The following is an 18,276-nucleotide window of genomic DNA, read 5'->3' on the forward strand; positions in this document are numbered from 1 at the left end:
TGTCTTTTGGTTTTTTTCTTCATGGGATGGATATGGCAAAATAAGTCTGGGAAGATTCTTTTTTCTTTTTATTTTTCTGCTTGGTAGTGATCCACAGGTTTTGGGGAAGTCTCTCTCTATCTCTCTCTCTCTCTCTCTCTCTCTCTCTCTCTCTCTCTCTTTTAGTGACAGGAGGTGAATCCTCACACATCAATGGGACCTTTGGATTTTGGGGGCTGCCATACTCTCAGACTGAGGAGCCACCAGGGTGGTTTCTTTAACGTCTTCCCTCTCTGCACTAAAAAGACTGATTAGGTTCAGATAAGGTCAGTGACACAGACAGACAGACAGACAGGAGCAGACAGAAAGCCTGACAGCCAGAAAAGGAAAGTTACCCAAAGCGCTTTTTGCCAAATTAAATAAGTGAGTGTGTGGGCCAAATAGCCAAAGTTATTGTGGAAAAGCAATAGCTTTTTAAGCAACACCTTGCAGGCCAGGGTGAAGCTTGGTCAGTGTGTTGACACACAGGCAAAAAGTATATTTTTTTATTTAGCCCACCTAAAATTATAGAGAATTTAAATCAACATCATCTGAATAAGAGAAGCTTTTATTTTTATTCAGACTTCTTTTCAGAACCCAAAACTGTAACTCCACAAACACCGGTAAAGGTGTGTCCTCCTCCAACAAGTCCCACACAAACTCTCTTATTTCATCATACAGCTGAACAAAAGGCAGAGAGTCCAGCCTAAAACATGACCTGGAGGAGCAGCTCTCTGGGACCCTGGCCGGATCTGGGGTCCACCTCCACCTCCTCCACCCTCCTGCTCACCCTGCTGCTGCTGCTCCTCCAGACCCTGCGGGGGCACTCTCACCCGCAGTGCCTGGACTTCAAGCCACCGTTCGAGCCTCGCCAACCCCTGGTCTTCTGTAAGGAGTACACCAAGTTCGGATGCTGTGGCCAGGAGCAGGATGAGGAGATATCCAACAGGTTCTACACCGTCATGGACTTCTTTGACTACTCGGGCTACGCCACCTGTGGCAAGTACATACGCAGCATCCTCTGCCAGGTGAGAGGTCATTCACTTATGTCAGTGTTGGATATCACCAACATCCATTACATTTGATGAATTTCCACTGTCAAATATTATTTACCACTTTTTGTGTCGAAGTGTGTGTGTGTGTTTGTGTATTTCTGTTTGAGTGTGTTTGATGGTAGGAGGATGTACTATATGCATTGTACTTCCACAATACTTTGCCAAACAACATTTTGTTGAAGCAAGGCAACATGGATTGAAGAAATTATTCAGATTCCCTCTTACAAAATGCGTAAATTCCACCACACCAGATCCCAGAGGGATGGATGCTTCACACTTTTTCAATTAAGTGAAACAAACTACAACTTCAGAGTTTGGAACAATCTATGATTGTACTGAATGTTGTGTTGATGAGTTCCTCCAAAGGAATGTCCCTCACCGACAACCCTCGCCTCCATATCACTTCCATCAGACAAAACACATGAACAAACATGAACAGAAAGTGAAAACACCTCCAAAAACCTGGCCGCACCTGCATGAAAGCAATTAAACCCGTTTTTTCTATAATGACAGCATTTCACCTGCCAGGGGTGAGAATAAGGGATTTTCCCACAGTAATTGTACATATTTTTTCTGCTATGTTTCATCCCTGGCAATCCCAAATTTAAAGTCATTTTTCTGTACTTCAGACTGAAATAATAGGGCAGGAAGTAAATACACTCAACAATGCTGTAAAAAAAAACCCCCATAAAAAACAACAACACACTGACAAAGTGGAAAAACAAAGTCGTTTCAAATCTTTAGAGTACATCATGAGGCAGTGACACATGCTCCCAATTTTAAAATACAGGTTTCTATCATTGTGGTAATTACAGACTGGTGGTTCTTCCCAAACAGCGCAGGATGATTCCGGTGCCGGGTTTCATCCAACCGTCAGTCTCACATGAGAGAGGAAACGGTGCAAATTAGGGACGGAAACTGTAAATATGACATCAGGTGCTGTATGCATCCTACTTTCACAAGTAGGACTTTCACAATGAACAAGTAAAAAAAAAAGAGGGATGTCATGCTTGCAGTTGTCTATAAGCGTCTATAATATATTGTCTTCAATTCATGTAATCGCTGCGTTTAACCCAACCGTGGCACGGCACTTTCAGTCTGAGGCCCAAATGGAAACTTTCATGCAGGACCAGGGTTCCAGACTAGTAAATACTGCTCTTGTCAAGTGCAGACCCTCTTCCCAGCCCCATCGGGCTTGGCTAAGAGGAAACAGGCATTTAAAAAGTAATTAAACCACAAGGTTAACTCATTTCACTGGCCACACCATAACCTTCCGCAATGTTTATGTGATACGTGATACATGCGATTGAATACACGGCACAGAATTCTTAACATTGCCCCGTTAATAGTTTTCGGTTAATTTGTACTTCCAAGCTTTTCCCCCGTTAGCCCTGTTTGTATTTTGCCCCCACCCCCGGTGAAACCCCAAAGCGGTTATCGGATTCCGGCTCCTCGGCTGGAGGTGCGGCGGGCCTCAGAGGTGGTCAAGTTTCCCCCCCGCTGCCAAGCTACTTATCCTGAATAAACCCACCACACAGGCTCTCTGTTGCAGGGGCCGCTTGGCGCTGATATCAGAGATGCACAGCAGAAGCGTCTCTGTGTGTGTGTGTGTGTGTGTGTGTGTGTGTCGGTGTGTCGGTGTGTCGGTGTGCATCGGTGTGTGTGTGTGTGTCTGTGTGTGCGGGTCAGTGTGTGTCGGTGTGTGTGTGTGTGTGTGTTGGTGGTGTGTTTTGGGGTGTGTGTCGGTGTGTGTGTGTGTGTGTGTGTTGGTGGTGTGTTTTGGGGGGACAGGGGAGGGCTTGTCATCATCCTCCGAGGTCAAGTGACCAAACAAACATCCACTTCCTCTGCCGACCAAGAAACAGGATAAGGATTCAAATCAGGCTCTTACTGGGAGAGATAAAAAGAGATAGAGAGAGAGCGAGTGAGAGAGAGAGAGAGAGAGAGTGGACAAGAAAGCGAAGACGGGTCCGAAATAACTATTCTGAGGCAGAGCCGGAGAAACAGATGAAGGAAGGCAGAAAAAGATGACACACTGACCCGAGCAGAGTGAGATATAAACATGGAGGTACAGTGGGAACACTGACTGAAATTCTGCAAAAAAAAAAAAAAAGAAAGAAATAATGAATTGGAAGTTTCAACTTCATGACCTTAATCCCTCACACCAAATAAAGTCTGATTGTGGTGGGTTTCGTGTAGCCCTGGACCCCCTCTTAGATGTTGAATTTTTTTCCACTGCAGTAGAGACTTTTCAACAAGTTTGGAAGTTGCCAGCCGGCAGCCGAGAGGCCCAGCAGGGATCTTCCTCTCCCGGCTCTTTCATTTCATTCTGTGCTTCTGTCTCCTGCTTCCTGACCGGCACAACACTGGCACATTATGCCGCTCTGCTCGCTTAAAATGGGATGTTTGTGGCAAGTTATCGGTTGTCGCTGTCTTTCTCCCTATCCTTTCAAATATGATAAACATATGATATACAACACCTTATTAAGGATTTTGACAATACTAGATAGCAGATACGATTTTGACTGGCTCGGTCTTATCCAGTCACAGAGTGGTCTTACCAGTGCTGTCGAACGATATCTCGAGTTCAATTTGGGGCAAGCGGAACAAAGCGTACTGTATGTAAGGCCTAAAATACAGATATTTTCTTAAGAATACTTGTGACTGATTCCATGTATTAAGCCAACGCTTTTTATCGTAGAAAGAGTCAGAATATAATTGTCTCCGATTTGCTAGATTATACTTCTTAATGGCGAGTTAAAAAAAAACTGCATGCCTTGGTCTGGATCCATTCCTTTGCTTTGTTTAAATGTGTTCCTGGAAAACACATTTCCATTGCATGTGTTGCAATTCTAAAATGTACGAGGAGTGGTTCCAATTTTATTCCATTAACATTTGATCTGGCCTTGGACCCGGGAAGGCCCACATCTTCCTTGTGTGGTAATTTGGCTTTAATAACTGACGTGAGAAGTAGTTTAATACCCAAATTTATCATGGACCGATTTCTGTTGCGGAGATGAAAGTTGATTTTTGCTTTTCCTCAAGCGCCTTGAGGACAAAATAGTTTATTTCGACTTTCATCGCTTTAAAGATAACATTTTTCATTTTGGTGATATTTTTCTATCTGTTCCTGAGTGCGTGTGAGTGGATACACACAAACACACACACACACACACACACACACCAAAAACATTTCTTATTTGTCATTGACAAATGATCTCTCTGGAAGGGTCAGTAGGGTTTCCAGGGACTTTCTAGGGATGTTGGTACAGTTGGAAAGGTCTTCCAGTTACAAGTCCAGTTAGGTCTCAGTTAGGAACACAAGAATGCAGGCCGCTACGTACTGTATGTGGTCCACTTTTCTACACCGTACAGCAGGGAGGGGGGAGGGCGCCTTCTGCTCCGTAGACCAGGATTTTGGTGCCCGCCCGGAGGTTGCAGTTCTCTAATACCCTTTTTTCTTTGTCTTGAGAAGTTTCCACTGGCGCAGCTTGGGCGAGAGCAAACTGCCGAGTCAGGAAAAGTGGTCCATAAATCCAGGTTCAGAACTGCCTGGTGTGCTGTGTCTTAGCAAGCGAGAGGACTGGAGGATTTGACTTGTTCGAATGAGTAAACCTTTGCAAAGACATCCATGATGCACTTAAGGTTCTGTTTCTATGATGGAAAGGCCAGTATTATAATCTGCTTTCTGAAGTTCCATGACAAGAGCTTTCGTGGTTTTGCCTTTTGCCCTAATTGCAGTTCTGCTCAACATAAGTGTGCCCTGAAGGGTTCCGTTTTGGCCGCACTGCTACCAAGTACCGTGGCTGACTGTTGGCCTGGCATAAGGCAAGCCTTTACAGAAATGCACATTTACACTTATCTCCTGTCCGCAATCAAATATCGAGAGATTACGTATGCATGCCCACCCCATCACCCTCTCTCTTCCTTATTTGAGTCATTGCTTTATTACATGATATGGTCTCATGACAACAATGCTACATGAACATATTTCTTTCAAATAGATTAAAAGCCATCTACCGCATGACTGCAAGCCACGAAAAGGATCAAACGTTAGCAAATGTAATTATTATAATTGAAACGTTTTGTTTCATGCTTTGTTATTGAAATAGACAAACAAGATATCCGTCTATTCAGATGGTTGTTGATCATTTTGGGGCCCCTAAAACGTGGCAGATTACAGTAACAGTTCTGGAGTTATAGGCAAATGGCCCTGGATTGCTGACTAATCTTACACCATAAATACAATGTGAAACCAATGAAAATCATTGCGGTTTGGCTGTCGCTGCCTCCTACGCCTGCTGCACAGCATGCTGGGTGTGGACAATGTGGGTGGAACTTAATAACTGACTGGACCGTTCTGAGATCCATTTTTACAGAGCTGCATTTAAATAATTAGGGTGTATATAGCCAGGTCCTGACCAACCATGATGAGGTGGCAAGGTACAGCGGTTGAAGGAGGATTGACATCCCTCATTTACATACCGTATTGATCCAAATATAAGATGTTTTTTGTTTTTTTTTCCTGGAAATAGGCCTGAAAAAGTCCGGTCCTCTTATATTCGTCCGGACTTTTAAATGTCGACATATGGTAGAATAATAAAAAAAATTAACTTGTGTATAAGGAGGAGTGTTTCAATTTGTTTCCGCGCTCATACAGTACCCTACAACTGTGGAACCACGGCGATAAACCGTCCTCGTCCGATCCACCACTCACCCTCCAGTGCTGTCGTAGTTCACTGGGAACCCGAAATTTTCCCACACGGCTGATTTAAAAGAAAGAGAAATGCATTTTTCTTTTCTTTTTCTGGTGTGTCACGCTCAACGCCAGAAAGTCGCCGGAAAAGGGGCGTGTTATGGTTCCAGTGGGATTGGGAACAAAACAGTGGAGGAGACAGCAACTTAAACAAACAACGATATAAAACTATATAAAACTGTATAAAACTATAAAGCAAGATTCAGTTAAACCAAATAAAATGATTTTCTTTCTAAAAACATGATTTGGTCTTCACAAAGTGTTTTCCCAAAAATTTGTCTTGAAAAAGGGGGGTCGTCTTATATTCGGCTCAATACGGCAATCCCTTAGTGATACGGAAGAACAAAACAACTGAAATGAACTTGACTAAAACTAAATGTACGAAGAGCCGCAGGCAATTTAATTTAAGAAGCAGAACAAGGTATCTAGGTAAGGTCCTGATCTAAATGGGTTTTTTTCAGAATTTCTGGATCCAACCAAATTTTCTCTTCGCCCAACAGGAGTGTTCTCCGTACTCTGCCCATCTGTACGATGCAGAGGATGCCAACACGCCCATGCGGGTGCTGCCAGGGCTGTGTGGAGACTACTGCTTCAACTACTGGCACCAGTGCCGTTACACCCTCAGCCTGGTACTGGAGAGTTTGGGGAGCTCGGCGCCCGGCATGGGCCCAGACACCTTAGCCAGGCTAACCAACTTGACGGCAGGGATTGAAGAGGATCAGAGAAGGTTCTGCGAATTTCTGGTGTTAAAGGACAAACAGTACTGCTACCCCAATGTGCTGTCAAATGCAGGTACAGTATACACTTGACAATCTGGGACGCTCTTGGGAATGGCTAGTTGCGATAAGCGTGAGTACTAATGTTAGTACTAACTGATCTCGCCTTGTCCTTCTTGTATGTTTCCCTCCATTGCCTCCTCAGAGCTAAATGCAAACCTGGGCTCGGTGCGTGAGGACCCAGAGGGCTGTCTCGAGCTCTGTCTGCAGGAGGTAGCCAATGGGCTCCGTAACCCGGTGGCCATGATCCATGCCAACGACGGGACCCACCGGTTCTTTGTGGCCGAGCAGCTGGGCTACGTGTGGGTATACCTGGCCAACGGCTCCAGGGTGGACCGCCCTTTCCTCAATCTCACCCAGGCCGTCCTTACCTCCCCCTGGGCGGGTGATGAGAGGGGTTTTCTCTGCATAGCCTTACATCCAAGGTAAATATTGTTGAATGTTCAGACATGGCTTCCAGGCAAACGCACGGATTGAATCACAAGACAAGTGGAGGTTAACACTGGAGTTCATGGCGTGACAGCTCAATCCAATTGTATTCTATGGCTAGGTTTGCAACAGTCAAAAAGGCTTACGTCTACTATTCTGTATCCGTGAAAAAAGAGGAGAAGATACGCGTCAGCGAGTTCACCCTGTCGACACATGATGACAACCAGCTAGACCATTCCTCGGAAAGGTGAGGGGAGAAATGGAGAGAGAGAGAGATACACAAAACAAAGGATCCTTGTTTTGTCTTCGTGTTCCCATATGTTTGCTGTGCACATAATTTGTCTGTGATCTAATTAAATGCATGTTTCACTTCAATGTCATGTATCATTTAGCATGTTTAGAATGCATCTTTAATGATTGTGGAGATGTCGATACAGTATTCAGCAGACTGTCTCTGACTCTTTTCTAAGGACAATCCTGGAGGTAGTGGAGCCGGCATCCAATCACAATGGAGGACAGCTTCTCTTTGGCCATGATGGCTACCTATACATCTTTATTGGTGATGGCGGCCGTGCTGGGGACCCGTTTGGAAAGTTTGGCAACTCTCAGAACAAGTGAGTATTTCAGGCTTTTTTATTTTTTTTCGCATCGCTGGGGTTCAACCCAATCAGAATCTTTTGAATTTATCCAATTTTGAGAGAACAGCTTCAGCCGACTGAACAGTGACCAACGGGCTTACTGTCATGTGTGTTGGTACAGATGTCAAACCTAATTCCCACATTTCACTAACAATTTGCTTATCTATTGACAGGGCAGGGTGAGTAGCATGCAGCCGTATGTTTATCCCTGGGGCATTACATATGCCTGGTCCAAAGTTGAACTTTGTATTTATTGACTACAGCAATTAAATACAGCAAATATATGAAGATGGACAATAGTGGGTGCATGTCAAACATAATTCAATCCACATGTGCATTGAAATAGTTAATTTAAATTAAAACATCATTTTGTGGGGTATGGAGTACAGTAGCCTTGTGTATGGGGTTGATTATAAGTGAGTGTCAACACCATTCCTTGTCCAATTTGCATTTGACAGGATGTGCTAACATTATTACTTACCTTCAAATACATACAGCTTTCATATTTGGATGTATAACAAAATATGGCAATAAATAGATTGTTCACCTTTAGGCATTTACTGATCACATGTGCCAATTGCACCATTATATATTTTACTTACATTTGTGTGTGTGTGTGTGTGTGTGTGTGTGTGTGTTATATTTTTTACAATAAGACAGGAATGTTACAATATCAAGCAGAGAGAAAGATGATGCTCAGTGCAGAATATGACAATCAATAGGATGACTTATGACAAAATGCACATGTGAAGGGTTTGCGGGACGGTTGGGGTGTAAGCTAAGTGGGTAGGGATGTGGCAGGCGGCCGCGATCTTGCCCGTTACACTCCTGCCCTGGCATGCTTAATGTCTCTCCTGCAATTTAAATACCACTCGTATTAGCTTAGAACACATACACACCCAGACAAATATTACTCCAAACAACACCCCATCAGACCAGGGTCAACGGGGCAGGAGGGGTGCAAGGGATTCAGGTTCAACATACTTGGAGGACTCGCACCCCCACGCCCTGCAATTTGAACTATATTTAGCAACAGCACACATTGAGCATGTGGAGTGTTGGGCTTTGGGGCCCAGCAGGCGGGCAGTTCTGGCAAGGTGCTGGTTTGTCGAAGTGGGACCTGGCGCTGGGTCTGTGGTCGGTGCCTGCTGTCGGCAGCCCGGATTCTGAGCCTGTGGCTGCATTTTATGCCTGCACATGGGGGTGGGTTTTATGTGTGCGCTTCAGGGGTGCAGGGTCTCCTCACACTCTCTGGGACTGGTTTATGCTCCTCGGGGCCGTGCGTGGGTGTTGCTCTGCGAGCTCCCGGCTTCTCTGGGGGCTGGGTGGTCTTCTGTGGCTGCAGGGCAGGGTGCCCGGGGCTTTCCAGCAGTTGTGGAGTATCTATACAGCTGTGGCACCTTTTCCGCTGCTTGGAGGCGCTATGATATAATATATACACCAGAAATAATAAGTCCCGAGCACACACACACACACACACACACACACACACACACACACACACACACACACACACACACACACACACACACACACACAGGCGGAATCATCATGGCACACACACACCACCAGCACCTGCTTTGAACACACCTCTGTACACCCTCCTGATTACTTCCCTCTCATTTTCTCCCTCATTTACTGCCATAACTATCACAACAAGAGGTTCTATGTTTATTTGCCTCACCCGTGGTAATTCTCCCCCTCTTAGAGTAGTAATGATGATTAGTTGTTTATAGTACAAAACAGGGTTAGATCGTTCTCCAAAGAGGGGGACTGGTGGTGGTTCTGTGTAACAAAAAAAGCTCCGCTCTTGTCTATTCTACAATGTGCTCTTGTCTTTTCTACAATTCTACAAGTCGTCCACAGGACAGAGTTATTGCCGCAGTTCTTGATGATTAAAGTATTAATAAAGAGTTGCATTGCAGGTTGAGAACTTGGAATCCACTTGCAGACTAACTCTGTCCTATATGCAATGGCACAAATACTCTGTGTTGCATGCCAGCATGTTGACAGCACAGGTTAAAAATAATGCAAAAGTGAAAAATTTGATCAGAATTACTGTTGATTCATTTGAGATTTAGTGTAAGATTACTGGTATCTAAACTAGTGGAGCAAGAACTGCATTGTTAGTAATATGAAGAGGTAATAAATAAGTAATAGAAATAAGAGTGTAATATGCGTGTGCTGTGGATTGTGGCTCTATACATAAAACTGATAAATAAGTAAAGGAAATTCATCTTTAGTTCAAATGCAGTCTACTCGGCTCTGCCTGGTGAGGACAGATTTAGCCTGATCTGGCAAATAAGCTACTGCACTTTGGCTTGGTGCTGTTGCAGGTTTCCATGCCAGTCAATAGGACTTTGTGTTATTCAGCCCTGGCAAAAGACTCAGACTGGTACTGGAACCAAGAAAGGCTCTCCTTAATATTTCATGATGTGACTTGATTAAATAACCTAAGTTGGAAATAGCATTGGCTTGGTTGGGTCGCTGACCTGCTTCTGCTTTTAATTGGTGTTGGAAAATTGCTTATGGATCCTTCAAGCCTTTAACCCTTAGATGTTTAGGAGCCCCAGGACACAGTTGAATTAAGAAAACTGTCTCTGTGTATGGTTGTGTGTATGTGTGTATGATTGTGTGTGTGTGTGTGTGTGTGTGTGTGTGTGTGTGTGTGTGTGTGTGTGTGTGTGTGTGTGTGTGTGTGAGTGTGTGTGTGTGTGTGTGTGTGTGTATTTTCATGTTTTATAAGTAAAGAGATGAGCATATTTTGTTTATATGCTGTATAAGCGGTGCTGAAGGAGGCTGCACCCTGCCAAGTCCAATATTGACTATACACACTGCGGGCCGCCACACACTGGTATGCGAGGGGGACAGAGAAAGCGAGCGGGGGAAAAGAGGGTAGGAAGGAGGAGAGAGGGAGAAAGCAGCAACAGCTGAATGGAGTAGAACAGATTTAGGTGGGAAACACATTTTAGGAAAGAAAAAAAGTAAAGAAGTAGTAGAAGGACGCACATGGATGAAGAGAAGTTCGTGGAGGGAGGAAGGTGGAGCAAAGAGGAAGAAAGAAAACAGAAAGAAAGCGGTGGACGAAGGGAGAGAGTGGTATGGATGGAGACAAATAGGCAGGGAGAGAGGGGGTCAGTGGCTGGATCAGGGAAAAGGAAAACCCTCGATAGAGAAATAGAACTAGGATAGAGGAAGGAGGAAGTGAAAGGAAAGTCGGGCGTGAATGGGGGAATGGCACTACAGTGTGTGAAAAGGATAAACAGCAGAGAAGAAGTTAAGATCAGTTTCTGGCCTCGTTCAACATTAGTCATTGGTCCATGAACACGCCTCTCTCTCTCTCTCTCTCTGTCTCTCTCGCTCCTTCACCCACTATCTCACTCACTATGTGTGTGTGTGTGTGTGTGTGTGTGTGTGTGTGTATTGCCTACGTGCAGGTCCACTCTCCTGGGCAAGGTTCTGCGCGTTGACATTGACGACAATGATGATGGTGCCCCCTACACAATCCCGTCAGACAATCCCTTCATAGCAGAGAGGACAGCACTGCCCGGTAGGGAATACAGCACATGCAGTATATACAGTATACTTAAATAGCTTCAAACAAGTACACATTTGCTTGTAATGGTTCAATTATGACCCCCCACCCCCTTCCCTCCTCCACAGAGATCTATGCCTACGGGGTCCGTAACATGTGGCGTTGCTCCATCGACCGTGGGGACTCTGTGACGGGCCGGGGGCGCGGCCGAATGTTTTGTGGGGACGTGGGACAGAACAAATACGAGGAGGTGGACATCATCGTCAAAGGTGGCGTCACATCACATGCGCGTTAACGCTTTCATGAATGACCGGCAACAACGATAGCTGATATGCTTTGGTTTGAAGGCTCGCGTTGTGGTGAAAGCGCGAGCACGTGGTTTGTTTCGTGTTGCTGAAGTGTCGGCCAAAAAACTGTGTCGATCTCACTTTAAAGGTGGGAACTATGGATGGAGGGCGAAAGAAGGCTTCAGCTGCTATGACCGCAAGCTCTGCCAAAACTCCTCTCTTGGTAAGATCTTATCGGGTGCCCCCCAATATAAAATAATAAAAAAATAAAAGATTTATGGACTGTTTTAGTGATTTCTCAACAAGATCAGATCTATGCTGTATCCCCGTCTAGATGACATCTTGCCCATCTTTGCCTACCCACACAAGTTGGGCAAGTCTGTGACAGGAGGATATATCTACAGAGGGTGCCAGACGCCAAACCTCAACGGACTCTACATCTTCGGCGATTTCATGAGTGGGTGTGTGACACAACGCAACGAAACAAAACGCACGCATGTACAGTATTATATGTCCATTTCACTTTCTTTCGGAAATCATTTAGTAATCTGTGTGTGTGTGTGTGTGTGTGTGTGTGTGTGTGTGTGTGTGTGTGTGTGTGTGTGTGTGTGTGTGTGTGTGTGTGTGTGTGTGTGTGTGTGTGTGTGTGTGTGTGTGGCGCGCGCGTGTAGACGTCTCATGTCTCTGAAGGAGAACACAACGACAGGTAAATGGCACTACAATGAAATCTGCATGGGAAGAGATCAGACCTGCAGGTTTCCCAAACTGATCAACAGCTACTACAAATACATCATCTCTTTTGCCGAGGACGAAGCAGGTATGGACCGTGGGTGTTTTTTGTATGTTCGTTTGCTGGTGTGTGTGTGTGTGTGTGTGTGTGTGTGTGTGTGTGTGTGTGTGTGTGTGTGTGTGTGTGTGTGTATTATTAAGATTGGCGGGCGAGAGTATTTTTTCCTCTTACGCTCTCATTCATTTCCCCTATCACCCTTCCTTTTCCGTCTCCCTTCCTTGCCGACTCTTCGCGTCATCTCCTCCGCTCTCTGTGCTTCTCCAACTGCGTTTCATTTTTCTCCTCCCCTCTCCCACCTGTCTATCTTCCCTTCCAGGTGAGCTGTATTTTCTTGCGACAGGTGCCCCCAGTGCAACGGCCCGAGCTGGAATCATCTACAAGATCATGGACCCTTCCAAGTACGCACCACGTTAAAATCAGGCACATTCAGAGCTGCATCCTCATCCTCATTTCCACCAGAGCGCCTCCTCCTCCTTCCCAGTTGCAATAGGGCAAAACTACATCGCCCCAACTTTATGAGCACTTCTTTCAAGATCTAAATTGTGCCTCGGAAAAGGTTCAGGATCTGGAAGGCTCCACAGCGCGGCTCAAACATAAAAGTAGGGAGGGTCAGCCCGAGGGGTCACCCATCGGGGGCCGACTTACACGGGTCAAGCCTTTCACGCGGACGCTCGACCTGCGCGTTTCCGGGTCGCAGGCTGGTGTAACGTTTGAATGTTAAGGAGGGCTAGGGACCAAACTATTTAAGGGAGCAAGCAACGCTGAGGAAAGTGCATTCAGGAAGCCCCCCCCCGAACATTAAACAATGCACAAAAATGTGGGATCAATGTGGGTTCAGATATCAGTGCAAATATTTCACAATTAGTTGCCACCATTTTATATGTTATTCACTACTGTTGTAAACGGATTACAGATCAAATCCCGTATATTTATATTTTATTTTATTTATTCTAGCATTGACTTCTCAGACGGTGAGAGATATCGATATGTTAATTACACCCACTGCTAACGGTGCTGTCTGCATCTCCACCGCCCTCACACACAGGAGAGCACCACCCGGCAAGTGCAGCATCAAACCCTCCCCAGTGAAGGTGAAGGGCAAGCTGGTTCACTTCTACCCCAAGGAAGGTAAGCAGCATTTCAAAACCAAAACAAATGTCACCTGTTGAAACGCTCGCTCTGACAAGATTGCCTCAGACCTTCACTGTTGGAGCAATGGACCATTGACGTACTCTGTGTTCTAAGCATCTAAACAAACCCACAAAACACATACATGGAAGGTCTGGAGTTAAGAATATAGGTTCATAATATCTCTTTAAGGTTAATATTTGTATTGATCTGCTTTACGTGCCGCCTTCGTCCCCTCCGCAGAGTTTGTGATTAACAAGAAACCAACCACCACAGCTGTCCCCACGACAACCCAGAGAAAAGCAGCAACAACATCAACAACAACGACGACAACAACAACAACAACAGCAAGAACAAGAAAAACAGCTAAAACAACGACGACAACAACAACAACAACAACAACAAAAGCAACAACAACAACAAAAGCAACAACCACTACAAAAGCAACAGCCACTGTACAAATGACCACGGCAACAGCTGCCATAGCAACAAGACCCACTCGCAGGCCCGTGTCGGTCAGGCCAACGTTCAGGCCGAGCGTTCGGCCTTCGGTAAAAGCCACCTCGGCTCTGGGACTAGCCACCAGCACCCGATCAGGTCCTCTCCTCCTCTGCACTCTGTTCTCACTCTCCGCTCTAACACTTTAGCGGCAAATTAACACATTTCCAGACCCTCCAGGAACAGGATTCAAACGATAGCGTTGCAAACGTCCAAATCTGGAACACACAGTCTGACATGTGAAAGAAATTTCTTCAAACATATCTTATTTTGAAGCAATGTATACCATAATTCCAACACAATTAAGACCACAGATCCAGAAAAGTCACTTGACAACAAAAAAAACCCTGAAGAATGCCATTTAAATTGCATTCATTTTATACAAATGGCCAAATCCTGGGGGGACTGAAGAGCTCGATTCACATTCCACAAGTTGTTTGAAAATGTAGCACTCAATAGACACAATCTCGATCTTTAGGCTTTTTGATCATTTATGATTATCGGCCGGTTCCCAGCGACCAAATGTGCTTGTATAGTTGAAGAGAATAGTGATATTATGTCTTTGCACTTTGTCTGTTTTTGAACTCAGGTAAAAGATTAGTTAAATAGAGTAGTGTTAAAGGTACATTTTTTGTGTATCATATCATATCATATCAGTGATTTGCACAATTGCTTAATTTAAATCATTCAGTTACTGCATTATTTATTTTGAAAACATCTCTTTGAATAAATCTCTTTGCATTTGAAAAAAAAGCCTCGGTTCGTCCTTGTGTGTCTGTGTGTCCTTGTCTCTTCTCCTGCATGCGTCCTAACGAGAAAAGCTTTTTTTTTTTTTTTTTTTTTGAATAGGTTTCATAATCCATGAAACTTACTCAACACTTGAATGACAAAATACAATGATCAATTCAAGTAAAGCGGAGAGAATGCGACTAAAACGGCAGGAAGCTGGACTGCAAAAACGTTCACTCCAAAGTTATCCTACAATAAAGAGGGTGATTCTGTCTCCCCCTCAGGTTATCGCTCAACAGCTCCCTCCTCGGTCGTCCTCCTCACCGCCACCACGCCCCTGACCAGGAGACGAGAGGACCACCCCCTCCCCCATCACCCATCCCCAAAGACCCAACGCCCCTCCGCCCAGCCTCTACCCTCCCCTCCACCTCCGCCCCCTCCTCCTCCATCCACCCCAGAGGTCCCAACCCTCTTCAGACATCCTCAGGTCCATCCTCCGACTCCCGCGCGTCACCCGACGACCACCACCACCACGCCGCGGCCGTCGTACTGGAGCCCCAAACCCCGCACCTCCTCCAAGCCGCAGCGGGTGGCGCCCAACACCACTTTGCCCAAAATGGTGGAGAAGCTGCGGCTGAACGAGAAGCAGGGCGGCACCGAGGAGGGAAACCAGGTTCACAAGCCTCCCCGATCTGGAAGGCCGAGGACCGACGGCTACCGAAGGGGGGAGAAGGGCGGGAGGGCGGGAAGGAAACTTCGGGCGGGGTCAGTGCGGTTGGTGAGCAGGGACGGTTTGCTGGACCGGGGGCGGGTGGAGATCTTCATCCGCGGCGAGTGGGGGACGGTGTGCGACGACCTGTTCACCAGCAGGGCGGGGTTGGTGGTGTGCCGGCAGCTGGGCTTCACCGCCTCGCTGGCCGTCGTGAAGCGGGCGGCGCTGGGCGAGGCGGAGGACGGCGTGCGGATCCTGCTGGACGACGTGGAGTGCCAGGGAGGGGAGAGGTCGCTGCTGGAGTGCAAGAGGTCAAAGGTCGGGAAGCACAACTGCTCCCATCAGGAGGACGTGGGTGTGATCTGCGGCTACCACACAGGAGAGGAGTGAGAGGTGTAGACACTGAATACAGAAAACAGGCAAATGCATAGGAGAGGAGAAGACGGGGGAGATTTGTAGGCGTGGCAGCGTGACCTCTGGCTCATCACACAGGAGTATGAATGAATGAAAAGGAAAGCAAAAAAACAAAACATCCCAGCTTGATGTGGTTATCACGGAGAAGGACTTTTTTTTTTATCAATGGAGTTTGGCAATTTCTCAGAATTTGATGAATGTATTTTACCTTCAATGGTTTTGTTTTTTCTTCAAGAGTTTTCCTAAATGCTTAGATTCCACTGTCACTCTCCATTCACCGATCAATGCAATTTTCCCAATTGGTCGTAAAACACTTTCAATGCATCAAGGGTAGAGATGCACGACACTGACACTGATTGGGAATCAAAATATATAAAATATATAAAAAAATCGGTATCAGAGAATATCTCCAGTACCAAAATGTACCAAAATACCAAGAGCAATATCAGTCACATCCAATACCAAAAGCAAATCGATTTTTATTATGGATCAAAATGCATTACATATAAATACATATATACATATAAAATACATTTCAATAAGGAATCAGATGTTTATAGGCTGATCCCAAATGTTTACAATGTCAGTGAAAAAAACAGGGGTTTGAAAACATCAAAAAGGGTACTTGTCAATACGTATACAGGAGAATAATGCCGGACGTGATAAAAAAAGAAGATTATATATAGTTTATCTTCCATGGTTTTAGTGTAAAGATGTTGAGCAAATTGGTGATAATGTTAAGAATGTGAAACATACAATTGCCTCACACACAGAGTATTGCCTCAAACTTAGTGTTTCCGTACGTGTCATGTAGGTCTTTGTTACAGTATTGAATATGATAACTAAGCAAAAAGTGTTTTTTTGTTTATTTACAAAATGTTTTTTACAATAAAATAATGCTGGACATTCTGTACAATGAATATAATTAAAAAAGAATCCTATTTTATACTGTATAAAGACATCTAAAGGCACAGGGTGCCCGCTACTTTCAATAAACTTCACAGAAATAAACTGAATTAATTTGTCTTGTGTTTGGTTCCTAAATGACACCTGGAAGCCTGAGTGTCACTTTACTACAACAATCTTTGCGAATGGTTCTGATAAGATTGCCAGATATTCCTCTATTCCGCAGTAAAAACACGTTCTGTTTGCAGCGGGTCTGATTTCCCAAAAACGGCGTCAACGCTACACGGCACTGTTTGGATTTCAACAAATGCTCAGACTTCAAAGACTAAATAGAGCGAAAAAAGTTTTTCATTTCCTTTATCCTCGTCCTACTCCAGGACCAATTTACTCCAATGGTTGGTCCGGGGACACGCCTTAAGGAGTAGTCTGAGGAAGGAGGATATTCCCGCCTGTTCCCATGTCATCGTCTATAATTCAAAGCCTCTACCTTGTTAACCAGAGAGCGCAGGGAAAACGTGAGTGGATGCTTCAAAGAATTATGAGGAAAGTTGAAACAGGTCGTCCACTGGCTGTGAAAAAATAACCCTCAATTCATTGCATGAGATGAAAACAAAGTTTTCATTTTTATTTTCATTTTTTTTTTCAGTTTTTGAACCACAGTGTAGTTGTTTTTCATGATCCAGACTGTTTGGGAGCGGATGGGACAATTTAATGATGTGTCTCGGGTCAAATACAATTTTTTGACATTTAATTTAAATGTGTGATCAATCACGCATAAGAAAATCATGCCAAACAATACAAAACAATCCCATTTAAAACATCATCCAATTAAAAAGCAGACGGTTTCAACATTTGAACAACTTTATCGTTTATCCCCATTGACCCATTGACATTTCTATCAATTTATTTGGCTGCAGTTCCATCCACCACCACATACAATTAATTACTTCAACTGCTGTTTCATAAATGTGTTACTTATTTAAAATGTGTATAAATGGATGACTCATTTAATTCAAGGTCACCTCATTCCATCAGAGAGTCATCATTTCACTGTTGTAACTTCAACATTTCATATTTAAATATTCAACAACAACGTGCCGCCTTGCATCTTGAGTGGGTGTGATCTGGAGACAGCGTGAGCAGTGCAGCTCAAAGATGAGACGAGCATTTGAGAATGTGCGACGCAGGAGGAAAGCCCTTCCCTGCCCCTCACCCACTAACGGGTGGATTCACGATGTTTCAAAGTAAAAGCCCGGGTGAGGGGCTTAAAAAAAAACCACGTAACTTATAAAGACGCTTGTGCCCTCTTCGCTTCCGGCTGTTGTGGGTCCGGCTCTGGGAGGATTTGTTCCGTTTCCTTCCACACTCTTTCCATCTTAGGTCACTGGGTCCAAATGGGAGTTATTCTGGACATGGCCGTCTCCCCTATTGGCCGAGGAGCACTGAGGAGCCTTTACCTTAAAATATGAACATACAGTATATATTTCTAGCTATAAATAATGTCCATGCTACTTTAATTACTACCAACATGGGTGTAGATGTGAAGCTCTGAGTGCATGTCGCCAAGTAGAAGGACCATGTCAGTGGCATTCATATCAAAAAGGT

General features: G+C 44.8%; 1 protein-coding gene across 1 annotated transcript; it reads left to right on the forward strand.

Annotated features, from left to right (window-relative positions):
* Positions 1-731: 731 nt before the first annotated feature.
* LOC307234750 (HHIP-like protein 1) lies at positions 732-15,741 on the forward strand (the record flags this gene model as incomplete). The annotated part of the gene is made up of 14 exons (XM_080006614.1): positions 732-1,046; positions 6,330-6,621; positions 6,751-7,030; positions 7,156-7,281; positions 7,505-7,648; positions 11,110-11,222; positions 11,336-11,476; positions 11,643-11,717; positions 11,829-11,955; positions 12,166-12,311; positions 12,601-12,682; positions 13,330-13,412; positions 13,656-14,009; positions 14,924-15,741. The coding sequence occupies 14 exons, from the start codon at positions 732-734 to the stop codon at positions 15,739-15,741; spliced, it is 3,096 nt and encodes a 1,031-aa protein (XP_079862740.1).
* Between the last annotated feature and the right edge of the window lie 2,535 nt (positions 15,742-18,276).

This window comes from Zeus faber, assembly GCF_960531495.2.
Source record: "Zeus faber genome assembly, chromosome: 9".
Taxonomy (NCBI): domain Eukaryota; kingdom Metazoa; phylum Chordata; class Actinopteri; order Zeiformes; family Zeidae; genus Zeus; species Zeus faber.